At 47.5% G+C, this 15,581-nt stretch overlaps 1 protein-coding gene across 1 annotated transcript; it reads left to right on the forward strand.

The window, feature by feature from the left end:
* Positions 1 to 906: 906 nt before the first annotated feature.
* On the forward strand, positions 907 to 1,533 carry LOC144119989 (uncharacterized). Its single transcript, XM_077652478.1, has one exon. It carries the CDS (start codon positions 907 to 909, stop codon positions 1,531 to 1,533), a length of 627 nt encoding a protein of 208 aa, XP_077508604.1.
* Positions 1,534 to 15,581: the final 14,048 nt, after the last annotated feature.

The raw sequence follows: 15,581 nt of genomic DNA on the forward strand, positions 1-15,581 counted from the left end.
GGTGTCTTCTTCCACCTCTAGCGTGAACTGAATATATGGTTCTACGAGGTTTAATTGATATGAGAAATTTTGAACCTCGGATCTCTTCATTGCTTGATCTCTTAATGACTTGATGACGTTTCTTTTCCTTGCCTGCGAAATTCACCGGAGAAAATTATCGGAAAAATTTTCCAGACAAATGAAAGGATAGCCAATTGGAACATGTATTTCTATCATCATGCCCAATTTAAATATGACAGGCATAGAAGAAGGAATCCTCAACTGATTCCACCCGATACCAATGATTTTCCTCAGGTATGTCGCCGACTGCTTCGCAGTCATCAAGAGATATGAGATTCCAAAATTTGTATCGAATTCAAAACTCCATAAAGCCAGATATTCAGTTCACGCTAGAGAAGGAAAATAAACCTGTCTGTCGTTTTTGGGCGTGCTCGCATCAAAAACCACGGCGCCCTTCAATTCTCCTTAAGCCGAAAACCAACTCACTCAGGCCGGTATCTCCACTTCTCTTCGAACCACTCGACAGTCCATAAAGCATCAGTGGCGAAGGCGTTGTTCAGAAGAGTTGAGACAGAGTGCAGCACCGAACTCAACAGAAGAAAAGAACAACACACGATAATCAAAGCAGTCATGATGAATGGCTACTGTGATAGCGTCAAGTGCATGACGCGTCACTTTGCCATGACGCGCACTAATAGCAGCAGCGGATAAGCAACCGCTGCGTATAAAAGAAGCGCCAGACATATAAACGCTGATTCCTTGTCCTGCACCGGTCTTCGCTGGTTCTTTGGTGCGGCCGCTCGGCTGCCGCACGCTACAACATTACACTGGCGACGAGGATGGGATCGAGGCGGCTGGCTGCTTTCTTCGGTTGCTGCTGAATACTACTGCCTGGCGGATGCTGCAATGGCGAAGGTGGGAAAAATTGATACTTTTGACGAAAGGAGCGACAGCTTCGAGTCCTACTTGGAAAGATTTGAGCTTTACGTCTTGGCAAATGATGTGGCTGAAGGCAAGAAGCTAGCCGTATTCCTGACTGTAGTAGGACCTCGAGTGTATGAAATATTGAAGAACCTGCCAGTTCCGAATTCCCCTGCCAGCAAAACGTATGACGAGGTCACGGCGCTACTGAAAACACACTACAGTCCCCGAAAGGCCGTGATTGCGGAAAGCTGCCGATTTAACCGAAGATTGCAACTTGAGCAAGAGACTGTAGCCGAATTCATTGTGCAGCTGAAGCACCTGGCCAGAACTTGCGAGTTTGGCAAGTTTCTCGACGAAGCGCTTAGAGACAGGCTAGTCGCCGGGCTACGCTGCGTCGACACTCAGCGTGAGCTGGTTGCCGCTGAAAAGCTGACGTTCGAAGAGGCGTGCAAAATTGCGTTAGATCGTGAACTAGCCACCACCCAGACTCAACAAGTAAAGCTAGAAGAGCTGAAAAGTATACCACAAAGGCGCTCAGGACTAGAAGTTGATGTTCTGAGTCAAGGCTACCGTGCTAAGGACAATTATCGAAGCAAGACTGAGCCGTAGAGTGCTTCTGTTGCGGTAAACGCCATGCGGCCAATAATTGCCGATATCGCAAGTACAAGTGTCATAACTGCGGAGAGCAAGGTCACTTGAAATCAAAGTGCAGGCAGCGCACAGGCAAACCGAACGCGCTGAATGCGATCGATAACTCGGCCGATGAGTCTGACGAAGAGCAAGAAATATACAGTATGACAACAAATAAGTCTGCATACTATATCACAGTTCTGGTGGAAGGACAGGCCTTAAGGATGCAAATCGACACAGGGGCGTCCGTCACCGTCATGCCGAAGTCAGTTTTTCTTCGTAAGTTTCCCCATCTGACAGTAACGACGGCTACGGTTCCTTTACGAACGTACACAGGAGAACTAGTGCCGGTCGTAGGGTCGGCTGATGTGCGTGTTGAGCACGCTAATCAAACTGACGTTCTGCCTGTTCTGATAGTAGATGACGGTGGGAAAGTGTTGCCGTGTCTGCTCGGCCGCAACTGGCTGAGGAAGCTGAAATTAAACTGGCAGGAAGTCCATGCTATACAGCAAGACGACGCCGTGGAGGAACTTAAGAAGAAGTTTCAGGCTTTGTTTTCACCGCAGATGGGGCTGATAACGGGCTACAAAGCACAGGTCCTCTTGAAGCCAGACAGCAAGCCAGTATTTTGCAAGGCCCGTCCCGTGCCTTTTGCATTGAAGCAAGCTGTGTCCGAAGAGCTAGACGCCTTGGACCGGGCGGGGGTACTGAAAAGGGTCACCAGAAGCGATTGGGCGACTCCGCTGGTAGTGGTACCGAAAGACGGAGGAGCAAAAGTGCGGTTGTGCGGTGACTACAAGGTCAGGGTGAACCCTGTGCTGCTGACTGAGCACTACCCTCTTCCCTTGCCAGAAGATTTGTTCACAACATTGGCAGGCTCAAAAGTATTCTGCGTCCTAGACCTTGCTGCCGCTTACCAGCAAGTAGAACTTGCCGACGATGCAAAGGCGATTTTAACTATAAACACCCACCAAGGCCTTTACCAGTACCAGCGGCTCCCTTACGGCATTGCCGGTGCTCCTGCCATATTCCAGTCGCTCATGGACGGGCTTCTCAAGGGTATCCCTCAAGTAGGGTGTTATATTGATGATGTCCTCATTGGAGGTTCAAGTGAGAATGAATGTCGGAAAAGGCTGGAAGACGTTTTGACACGATTGCAGGAGCACAATGTGACGCTGCGCATGGAAAAATGCAAGCTCTTTTACAGTGAAGTCCGCTATCTGGGCCACATAATTTCAGCGGATGGAATAAAGCCACTGGAATCGAAAACAAGGGCAATAGAGCGTGCACCGGAGCCTACAAATGGTACTGAACTGGTCTTTCCTGGGAATGGTAACATTCTACTCCAAGTTCCTGTCGAACTTGGCGACTGTGGCTGCGCCGCTCTACGAGCTCCTGAAGAAGGGCACGCGTTGGAAATGGACAAGCGAGTGTTCTCGCGCGTTTCGAAAAACAAAGAACTTGCTCACGACCAGTCCGGTACTTGCTTACTACAATCCGAAGCAACCCTCGGCTATAAGCTGTGATGCGTCGCAGTATGGGCTCGGCGCGGTTCTTTTTCACATACTTCCCAGTGGACAAGAAAAGCCTGTCGCTTTTGCTTCCAGGCCGTTATCGCAAGCTGAGCGCGGCTATGCCCAGATCGAGCGAGAAGCGCTGGCAATAATCTTTGCTCTCAAGAAGTTTCATCGTTACCTATATGGAAGGGCATTCACGTTGTTCACGGATCATCAACCATTACTAGGCATCTTAGGGCCACGGAAGCAGGTCCCATCTTTGGCGGCTGCTCGAATGCAACGGTGGGCGTTAATCCTGGCTTCTTATCGCTACGACTTGAGATATCGGAAAGGATCTCAAATGGAAGTGGCGGACGCGCTGTCCAGACTGCCTGTTGCAACCGAAAACAGCGTTGATGAGACACATACGCTCGCTGTTTTTGAAACTACGCCACTGACGGCTAAAGACGTTGCCAAAGCTAGCAAGTATGACGGCATTCTCAGCAAAGTCCACAGATATACGCTTGAAGGATGGCCAGCACAAATCAAAGATGCTCAACTTGTACCGTACAATAACAGACGTGCGGAGCTGTCTCTGGAAGCGGGATGCGTCACATGGGGCAGTCGTGTTGTTGTGCCAACAAAGATTAGAAATGCAGTGTTGAGTCTGTTGCACACGGAACACCCCGGTGCTTCACGCATGAAGATGCTCGCACGTAGCTTGCTCTGGTGGCCAGGGCTAGACGCAGAGATAGAAAACACGGTAAAAACGTGTAGCATTTGCCAACAAATGCAAAATAGCGCTCTCCGTTCTCCACTCGAGCCATGGCCGGTTCCCGCCCGCTGCTGGCAGCGAGTGCATGTGGACTTTTTTGACTTTGAAAAAACATTTCTTTTGTGCGTGGACTCGTTTTAAAAGTGGATCGAAGTGTTTCCTATGCGCTCTACTACAGCCGCGAAAACTATCGAGCGCTTGCGAAGTCTGTTTGCTGCTTACGGATACCCTGAACAACTGGTTTCTGATAACGGCCCCCAGTTTTCAGCGCAGGAGTTCCAGGACTTCCTCGATGCCTGTGGCATCCGACGCACGTACAGCCCGCCATACCATCCGCAGTCCAACGGGGCTGCCGAAAGGTCGGTGCAAACTGTAAAAAGGAGTCTTCGTAAGCAGCTTCTGCACAACAACAAGGGAGGTAACAACAGATCGATGCGGGAGAGACTGGACGACTTCCTGCTGGCGTATAGGACAACCCCTAACACGGCAACTGGCAAGTATCCGGCTGAACTGTTTCTGAAACGAACTCCACGCACTAAACTGTCATTACTAAGACCATCATTTCGGGATGACATGCAGAGTAGGCAAGAAGGGCTAAAGCAGCAGCATGACCAACGGACATCAACTTTCCGTTCGTTTAAGGAAGAAGACTGGGTGTACGTGAAGACTGTCCGGCAAGAGAAGGTGTCATGGACGGAAGGGCGTATAGTGCGGCTAGTCAGCCCTGTGACCTATCTCGTAGAGACTCGGAACACAGTTCGGTACGTTCATGTTGATCATTTGCGATCGCGCAGCTCTTTCCAGTATGCAGGACTGGACACCGGGGCGGAAGCCCCGAGACGACCCGACACCGACGACCTTGAGCGTCATCAGGAGACGCTCCCCTCCCCACCACAAGAGGCGCAGCATGACGAGGACGCGGCAGTACCCCCTCTTCGCGATGATGCACCAACCCCGACCCCACCACCACAAGACGGGCAAGAATTGCAGCTGCCAGCTGCTCACAACGCACATCCTGAGGCGCAAGCTGAAGCGCCTTCCGACTCTCCACCAACAACACTGCGCAGAAGCCAGCGCGCCCGGAAACCACCAGACCAATATACCTCCCACTATTTCCGCCACTGCAGCTAATGAGTGGAGGCGAAGATCTTGGAGGGAAGGAATGTGATAGCGTCAAGTGCATGACGCGTCACTTTGCCATGACGCGCACTGATAGCAGCAGCGGATAAGCAACCGCTGTGTATAAAAGAAGCGTCAGACAAATAAACGCCGATTCCTTGTCCTGCACCGGTCTTCGCTGGTTCTTTGGTGCGGCCGCTCGGCTGCCGCACGCTACAACATTACAGCTACTAAAACAGTTTTATTCCAAATGCCATTCGCCTCCAAAAACACAATGCGCGCCAAGAAACCAGCGCATGACTACCCACGCCGCCATCAAAACACGTCACTCTGGCTTATGTCCGAGGTGTCAGTGAAAGCATCTCCTATCAAGAGAAAAGATGGTCTCCTGGTTGCGCACAAGCCTACAAACTGTTGCGCTTTGCCTACCTGTTCCTAATGGCTGGGCACGGACAGAAAAAGCCCTAGTCTTTATCTACAATATTCCTTGGGCCGACTGCGACGCAAGCTAAATCGGCGAAAACAGAATTCTAAAAGAAATAATTTACAAACATAAAAACGACATTCACAACTTCGCAAGAGACCGCAATCATAAAGCGGAACACTTCGAAGACTCAGACCAAAGAATCAAATTCGGCGAACCAGCATCATCAGAAGCAAAACCAATTGCTAAAAAAAGGCTACTCGAATCCTGGCACATCCAAACTACCTCGAAACTCAACTGCACAAAAGGAAACCTTCCCGTAGTATATGCCAGGGAACTTCGCTCTGCAACTCAACAAAAAAGCATTTTCGGCGTACATGCGAAACGATCTATCACCTCATGTATTAACATATACGCGCATGCAATAATTGTTATTATTTTTTTCATGCTCGTATTTGTTAATACACGAGGTGATAGATCGTTTTTGTGTAAAGCAAGGGCAGAAGTGCAACGAGTACAAAACCGGATAGTATGCCCGATGAAACGTCAATACCGGCGATCTCGTGGAACTGTAATATACCAGGCGTTCAGCCAACACTTAAAAACTTCCAAAAATAGGCTGTTTGGGGTATAAATGTGGCTTTCGTGGTAAAGTATTAGCAATGCTGGCGGACGCCAGAAAACCGGTTAATAGTCTTATGTAGTAGGCTGGTTAACTAACATTTATTAAATCTGTTCTTAGCTAGTAGAGTTAGGTGCCTAGTTCTAGTTAGAGATTTTGAGCTTGTCATTAGTAATAACTATAGAAATTAGAAAAAGCAATTATCCTTGGCGGTATAGGTCGACAATATTTAGCTTTTTCGACTAGTTACGTGCACGGGAAGGATTGCATTGCCTGCATGATTTCGAAAGCACGTGTATTTTCACACGATCCAGCCAAATTTTCTCCAGCCACTGCGGAAGAGTGTAATCGCGTTTTCGAAATTCTGAAAACTGGTATGGCTATTACTAACAACCGGCTGCAACAACCGGCTGCAAATCTCATTTGCAGCGAGGCGCATAACTCAACTGGTTAAGAAGTTAATTATTAAATATTAGTTACCCAGCTTACTACTTAGCACGATTCACCGGTTTAATGGTGTAAGCTAGTAATGGTAATATTTTGCTGCACAAGCCACATTTTTACCCCAAAGAGGCCGTTTCTGAAAATTTTTGAAAGTTCGCTGAGAGATTTGAACGAAAGCATCGGCGGACGTCCGCCTGCATGGGTTCTTGAAAACAGTTGGGAGAAAACTGACGTCAACCAATATTTTAGTTTTGCCCAACGTTTGCTCGGAGGACTGACATTTCTCCTTGAGAAATGTACTTCTCTCCGAGAACTCTCCGAGAGCTCTCTGAGAGCATCGCAGCGACCAAAACATCGTCATGCTCTCAGCAGACAAAAGAAGTTCACCGGTGGTTCTCGACCGGCAGTAATGCGATGAAAAGCTTACGGAAAATTAAGAAAGGATCCAACTTGGCAACTTCAGGATAGAATGAACAAATTTTTAGCATCCAACTTCAAGCACCACCCGGAGTCAAAACGCCTCTACTTACGCTTGATCAGATCGAACGGCTGAGCACCGGACTTTTACGGACTGCCAAAATTTCAAAAACCTGGCGATTCGCTGCGCCCCATTGTCGACTTTACCGCGTCACCGCTTCGAGCCCTCTCACCCTAATTCCACCAAGTGCTATCGCCCCTGACAGGCAACGCGTCAACGCGCGTGCGCAACTCCAGCTACTTTGTCGAACGCCTTTACCGCGTACAACTGGAAGCGGACGAATGCATGGTTACATTTGACAATCGTATCGCTCTTAACCAGCGTTCCTGTGCCCTTTGCTCTTTCCGCAGTGAAGCAAGCCCTCGAGGCGGATGCCGACTTCGGCGCCGTGACGAGCCTGAACCCAGAAGAACTCTACCGGCCATTGAAGTGTTGCCTAAGCAGCACAGCTTTCTCCTTCAAAGGAGAATTTTATAAGCAGACCAGCGGCACTGCCATGGCCGCCGCGGTCTCGGTGACTGCTGCCAACCTGACGATGCAGGAAATCGAAGAGCTTCACTGATGTCGTTTCAAGAAAAACCAAGTTTTCATTCGTTACATTGACGACTGATTCTCTATTCTGAAGTCATCGCAGTTCAAAAACTTCCTTTCACACCTCAACCCGGTCGAGCCTTCTATTCAGTTCACACTGAAACGAGAAGTCACACACATGTCCCCATTCCTGGAAGTCTTTATAGGGAACAAGGGGAGATCTAAAGTTCATATCAAGTTCATATAAAGACTTATATCGGCCGCTACCTAAATTTTAATTCTAACCACCCTGCTAGGCACAACGCATCTGTTGTCCCCTTCCTCGGGAGAGCAAAGTCAATCTGCTCCTCCGAAGCGGAGAGAACAGAAGAAGCCAGCGTTTTCGCCGACCTACAGAAGAATGGCTACACACGTGGCTTTATTCAACGCGTTGTTCGCCGTCAGGCTCTGTGGAAAGCGGGACCAGCCAGTGGGGAAACTACAAAAGGCGCTTGCGTTGTGCTTCCATGCGTAAGGGAAACCAGCGAGGCCCTTGCACGCATTCTGAGAAAACATCAAATCTACGTATCTTGCAAACGCGTTTTCCACAATCAGCCGCTTTATACCACGCCCGCAAGACTATGTCCCAGAGAAAACAACCGGGTGTCGTTTACAAAATCCCATGCTCCAAATACCCGGGCTTACGCATCGGCGAAACAAAAATTGGCAGTTGCTTAGCTCAAACATGTCAGGATATACGTAGCGAGAGGTTCGTTTTCCTGGCTGAGCTTGTTGTGGTCACTGTATGATTAACACTGAGAGACATTGGGCTCCATCTCTTCGGCTATGCGCCGTCTCTTGCGCTGGGAAGTTTGGCATCTCTGTTTGGCAAGCCGTTCTTCTCTGTGTGGCCGTCTCTGCTGCTTCATTCACCTTCTTACGCTAATTCTTTCTTTTTTGAGTAGCCAAGTGCCAGGCGACAACCTCAGGATGAGAAGAGTTTATGTTCTCTTGTCTATACCGCCATTTAGCAGCGGCTGCATTCTCCTTCTCTGCATTTATATCAACCGTTGTGATAGAGCTGCCCATTACATCTCCGCCTTTTATACGCAATGCAGCGCATGCGACGCGGGGTTCGGGTGATAGAGCGGGCGCGCGGAGCGGTGGAGCGGGCGCGCAGCTGCGCCCGCGGCGACGGCGAAGCGCACGCCGCATTTGTTGCTGCTCTCCGGTTGCCATGGTAACGACGCATGCGCACAACAATCCTCTCCCAGCCACCGCGAAATGCTCGACTGGTAGCCCAGTGTAGCTCCCCTTAAAATAACCTCCACCAACGGATAAGGCAACATAAGAAAGACATCCAGCTAATGAATTCAGAAGCCAGCCTCCTCGCTGAACACTGCGAACGCGCCAACCACCGAATAGCCTTCGAGGAGGTGAACGTCTTGGCTGCGCAGCCAAACCTGTTCAAGAGGCGCCAAGTCGAGCCATGGCACATTCGACTCAAAAAGGCGGCGATGAATACGATGCCATGAACTTTTGCCTCGATGTACGTTAGTGGACTGCGCCAAGGGCTAACAAACAGAGAGCGGAGGCAGCCCCTCGCTGTTCCTGCACACATTTTAGGGGCACAGTTGGTCTCGAAACGTTGGGCAAAAATAAAAATATTGGTTGGTGTCACTTTTCTCTCAGCTATGTTCGCTGAAAGAGCCGGTATGTATATTGCTTAGGATCAGGAAAAAACTGGCTATTAAGTTTATAAGTAATAGAATATTTTATACAGTAAAGCTTTTCTACGATTATGCGGTTTCAAAAGCCTTCCATAAGTCTATAGATGTTCTCTCAACCTTTTCATCCACATCAAAAAGAGATCTGATGCAGGAATTCAGGCAATTGCGATGGTTCTGAATCCAACTGAACTTCATGCCGGAGATTACTCAGGACACCGCTTGACTCGAGGAAAACTATGATACGTTTTAAAAGGATATCTTCGGGTAATTGACAAGAAATGGCAGTCAGAAAAATTGGGTGTATACCCTAAAACATCTACACTTATTGGATTTGTAGGGGGGAAGAATGTTTTCTAGAATACAGGACCAATTAATTACCTGTGCCGGTTGTGAAAGATTTACTAAGACTATTAGAGGTAAGGCCCAGAGACCGCATCGTCTAAAGAGTGAACCCTACAAGAAATTAGTTGGGTATCTCGTCGGCTCAACAGCTGTTTTGAGCGTATAAATCTCACAAAAAATTTGCACACCATCATTAGAAACGTGAACAGCATAAATTGAACAAAACGAACTGAATATAAAAAAGAGTTTAGATGTTTCCACTGCTAACACTGAATAAAACTGAGTATTGGTTGAAGCAAAAGCAGGCAGACTGACAGTTAGACACTTTATTAATGCTTCGCAAACGTGAGCCGCTACGAAAACATCCGGCTAAAATTTATGTCAAGCTGTTTTATGAAAGTATATGAAAAAGGAAATCTGGTTAACCTTACGTTTTCTTTTTCTTCGATCAAAGCGTAGCAGAGCCTAGTGAATGCACAGACTCTATCGTTTTCCTAAAAAGAGAAGAAATCAAGAAATGACTCGCTAAGAACCGTCAGGGAAGTCAACGCTCACCAAACCCCAAGCGCATAGAGGGATTTTTTTGTGCTGTTGGACATATGAAACACAGCCATGAATGGCTCCGAAAAGAAAAGTAATTCCTATTTGGAGCTTCCTGTTCTCGCTGTTCCATTTCTGCAAGATACATTTGAAACGCGCTCCCTCTTGTGCGGCAATGTTTGCTTCTTCAGCGGAATTATTGTCGAACAAACATGGTGGAAGCTTCGCGAGGTACCTGAAGAAACACAGGTAACTTTTTGCATATTTGTTGAGTTTTTGAACTTGATAAAGTCCATGAAACTTTTTGGGCTTTGATATTTATCAATCTTGATGTGTAGAAGCCACAAAATTTTCTTGTTTTGGAGCGGTTAGTTTTTGATAACTGAAATTGCTGTGTTGCGCATATGCAACAGTGTGCACACAGAGGCTTTTCTTGTCAGAACAGGCGATGGGTCCTAAAACATTCTATGGCTGGGCGATTCCTTCGGAAAGCGAAGAAAGTGAGTGACCTTTCCAGTAATTACGATGATCCTGAGAATAAGTTTATATCCAAGAGAATGTTTTTTTGTAGAATGCCGGAATTTTTTCGTACGGGTGCTAATATTTGGCCCACCTGCACCCCCTCCAGCTAGGATGTCAGGCGCGATGAGGTGTAATTTCTGAAACATCATGGGTTCTTTCAATGCAAATAATTGCATTTCTGTTTTCAGGTTGGCCACTTGGTACTTTCGAGCCAGAAGAGGCAGTATTGACAGTTTCCCAAATGCAGAGCAATCTGTCTGAGCAACTGCTCGAAATGTACTACTCGCATCTGCTCGACAAACAAGAGCAATTGTTTTCTCCAGTACCACACGGCGAAATGACGCGTTTGCTGTGTTTTATTCAATACTAGTTACTTGTATTTGATTCTCACCAAGCGCGAGATTCATTTTTGTAATGTTTTCTTTATTTACATGTTGTTGCAAATAAGCAATATACCCAATCTGGGTGAATAAACGTACAAAAAAACTGAACCAATTTTCTATGCGTGGGAGGTGATTATTTTGGCTGCCTAGGTCACCTGGAATAATTTTATGATGAAACAAAAATCGTGCGGTAAAGGTTAAAAAAAATGCGTTTAATGACAATCGTTAGAAAGAACAAACAACCACATTGGCAGCGACTTGATCCGAGCCCACGACCTCAGAATTTCGCGTTCCGTGCTCTACCAACTTAACTACGGTGACAGCGGTCCAATATTCTGCTTTCGGGAGTACTTATAAGTAGTAAGGGAACCTTGAGAGTTTTCACCAGCGCCAACCTCGTTCATAATGGCGGACTTAGAACATCCTGCATCACCGCGAGTGCCACGTAGGAACGTCATCGAACGGTGGGGGCGGAAGCTCTGCGAGAACCCTCTTAGCTACCTACAGCGAACTGAAGCCCTCGTTAAACTACCGGGAAGACAAGAGAATAGACATGAGTGACTCGTTATGACAGGCATATGGAGGAATCGGACAGTCACCGAAACCAGAGATTAATTAGGCAAATAGTTTGAAAGTTATTGGTTAGAAAGCAGAAAAACAACCGCATGCCGCTGGTTTGATCTGAACTCATGTGATTAGTGTTTTAATTCTGAGACAACCAGCCCAGCCTTCAAATGTTTGCGTGAACAAGGTTTTTCATGGATGACTCGCCCGCTTCGCATCAAAATTTGACTTACAAAATACTTCCTGTTGTGACACGATTTCCGGCCGCCAAATAATGTAGGAGGAGGTAAACCTTATAAACGTCACCGTCAGCTATATCGTTTTTCATATATGGAGTTTCGTATCATAACAGATGCCGTACAGCAGCGGTGTCCCAGTGGTTGCGCATCCGCAGCGCTTTGCGGGAGGTGCGGGGCTCGATCCCAAGGGCGCCAGGTGCCCACCAGTGATAGAATGGGCACATGCGTTCCCCTGGTCTGTTTCTCATCTTAATCAGGGTGAAATGCTTGGGAAATGGGTCTTTGACTCCACCTTGCGCAAACGAAAAATACCTTGTGCCATGGCGCTTCTTTGGCCGCAGGTCCCCTTTGCGCCATAAAAATTCATTATCATCATCATCACAAACGATACTCCATATTTCTTGGCCAGGTACTTCATGCTCTCACCTTTATCGATGCGCCACTTACGTTGAGCGTCATTGCTTCATCCTTGCAGGAGTAAGTTATTCTGGTGGCGACCGAGGTGGCCTTCGCATTTTCCCATGCGTCTGTATCGAAAGAGCAATAAGGCGAGCGGCAGTGAAGTTACCAGCAGCACAGCTCCCTTTTCAAAGTATGGGAAGGTTACATTTTCATTTGCTTTCCCCTGCAATACATATGTGAGTACTGGTATTGCAGAAAAGCGCTCTAAGTTATGAATCTGTTGCATTGCACTTCGTCATTTTTTGTGACCATTGCAGAGCTTACTATTTCTTTAAACGAACAATACCTGTATTATGAGCGCATGCACTACCGCTGTGTTCTCCGTGCCACGAGCGTAACGCGATGGTGAAGGCGTTCTCGCAGCCGTGTTTGCTTCTGGTGTCGAAGAGATGGCACAGAGGCGAAATTGTATGGGTAACCACCAAAATATGTAGGAAGAGTTTTCATAAGTTCTTTACATCATATCGCCTACCGTGCACACAGCATTCGCTCTGCGTTTTTTTTAACCTGGAAGTTCTGCTATTGTCACGGACTAGAAGACGACAAAGTGGGCACTGGCGCGGCACGGAGCGCTCGCGCTAGACCCACCGCCATTAAATCATTCCATCGCCATCTGTCATGCAGTCGTGCTTTCACCTGTTTGCCGTCACGTAACACTATGAGTCCAATTAGGAAACGTTATGTTAAGCAACGCGCACACCCTGGTAAAGCATTGCCGCTATGCGCTAACATTTCTGGAATTTCCGATTTCATTTCACAACGATTTAAGTAAAACGCAACACGAGGAACTAGTACCAAACACACTTGTGAAACATCCGTGTAAAAACAGTGTGGTAGAAAAGACAGCGCTGGAATAACAGATCACTTACTTAATGAACCACCGCACCAACGCATTTCTTGACCGCTGTTGGCGATAAGCGAAAATGACAAGCATAGGATCATTCCATTGCGTATTTGTCTTGCAAAGGCCGTCACTATGAATTTGCACGCCATTCTCGGCGAAATCCTTCCCTGGAACCAGTGCCGCGGCACAGTCATTCCTTAGCTGTGTACACGTCCAGATATTATTGAAAACACTTCGCATGCACCCCGCTTTTTCTCAAGGCTATTTGCTCGTATGTCAACATCCATCAATGTGCGCGGAGATAGAGTGCCATGTGAGTTTTTTTAGTGCAGACTGCCTGCTTTCGGGCTTTTATAGCCCGTGCTGACGTGCATGGAGTACAAGGCCTTCAGACATCGTTGTATTCACGAATTTCAATTCAGAGTTTCTGTTCTTGGCTCACGGTACTTTTTTGTTTAACGTGGCATAAGTTTCGAAGCCCCCTTGAAGTCTACACACTGTTATGGCCGGGCTTGCGAGAGACACCCGAGTCAGCTCAGAACATCCTTTACTGGAGGCGCTTGATCCATCGGGCGTGGCGTTGAGCGCTTTTCCCGCGAGCTTGCCGCCTCTTACACAAGCACGCGCTCAAGCTGGCTACCAAGGGTCACCTACGGCAGTGGGGGAGCCTCACGGGTATAATAAGGCCTGCGCAAAACCCCCTATTATGGACGCGTAATGGAATCGTGGTGGAGTCGTCATGGTGTGGTGTAGGATGTGCGGACTTTGTTCATGTTCTCTACACTGATGTTCATAGGCGCTGTTCTGTACTCAAATCTATAAATAATGTAAATATTAACAGTTCCTCTTGCTGGGCTAGTTGCCGTAACATTGTGTAACAAAAGTAAAAACCGCACTAATTTTTACACACACACCACACAAAAAGAACAGACGTGACGGGCGCTGATCCACCCTGTCTGGTCTTTCTGTGCGGTTTGTGTAAAAATTAGCGCTGGTTTTACTTTTGTTACACAATGTAAATATTAACGTTTGTTCGTTTCGTCAAGGAGCTCTTTAGGAGTGCCCCTTCCTCGTCAAAGCTTGGGCACCGTCCTCAGCGTTCCTCGAGGCAAAACAACCACATAACTTAAAGGCTGGAAAGTAATAAAACAAAATTGTATGGTAAGGTATAGCATGGAACAGTATTGTATGGTACGGTAGGTTATCGTATGGTATGGCATGGTATAATATGTGATGGTGTGGTATCTGATGGTATAAGCTATGTGATAGTATGGTTGGTACGGTTAAGTATCGTACAATATCGTACAGTGGTATGGTAGAGTGTGGTATGGCATGGTATGGTATGGTATGGTATTGTTCAATCTGTGGATTTAACCTCACCGAACCTGCGCACAGGATATGAAGGACTCCGTAGCGGAAAGCTCGGGATTAATTTCGAATACCTGGTTGAAGGGGCCCTTCATCACCCTCTGGTCGAAGAATCGCTGTATTTCAATAATTGTCTGTCGCTGTCTCTGGAACCCGCCGCGGTGACTGAGAGGCTAGAGCACTCGGCTGCTGAGCCCGACAAGGCGTGTTCGATACCGGCCACGGTGGCCGCATTTCGATGGAGGCGAAACGCAACGCGTCCATCTACACTCCGATTGTCAGCGCATGGTAAGAAACTCCAAGTGGTCTCAATTAACTTAAGCTGCCGCTATGGCTATGTGATAATTGGCGCTCAACTGCCGGCCCAAAACGCACGTGTTCGACCCCAGCCGCGGCTGTCGCCCTACGATCGCACTGCCACATTTCGATGGAGCCGAAATGATTGAGGCCCATGCATTGTGTGGTGTCAGCGCACGTCAGAGAACCCCAGGTGGTCGAAATTACCCGGAGCCTCTCACTACGGCGTTCGTCATTGGTTAAGTGGCATTTTGACGTTAAACCGAATAGACTAAAATAAACAAAACAAAATTATTCCATAGCTCTCTAGTATGGCGTTCCTCATAGCCGCACGGGTCGCGCTGGGATGTTAACCGCCGTATTCCATACCGTACGACGCTATCCCCCCTAAAACGAGCAGCCGCATAATTTATTTGTAACTGCTCATTAACAAAACTGTGACAGCCATCGCAATCGGGTGATTCTCTACGTTTCTCTTCTTAGTTCCCTCTCCGAGTAGGTTTTTCTCATCAGTCTCGGTGGCATGCCTTCGCAAGTAAATTTTGCTTCTACTCTGAATTTATGGTTGAAGGAGGAGTGGTACATCGTCCTAGCAAACAACGTACCTCCCCAGGAGCGCCCGGAAAGGATGGAATGTCCCTGTCTCAGTACAACATTTAACGAACATTTCCAGGCCATAGAGGCAGGACATAAAAACACAAGCTAAAGGGAAGTGAGCGCACTAATGTCCTAGAAACGTTTTTCGAAGGTGTTAAGCAGAAACGAAAACAAATCATAGCATTTTGGTCCCAGAAAGGTAACAGGGAGAACGTTTTTGGGACCAATGCTTTTTGGGACCGTACATGGTGTGTTAAATGGTGCATACATA

Source organism: Amblyomma americanum, chromosome 2, assembly GCF_052857255.1.
Source record: "Amblyomma americanum isolate KBUSLIRL-KWMA chromosome 2, ASM5285725v1, whole genome shotgun sequence".
Classification (NCBI taxonomy): Eukaryota; Metazoa; Arthropoda; class Arachnida; order Ixodida; family Ixodidae; genus Amblyomma; species Amblyomma americanum.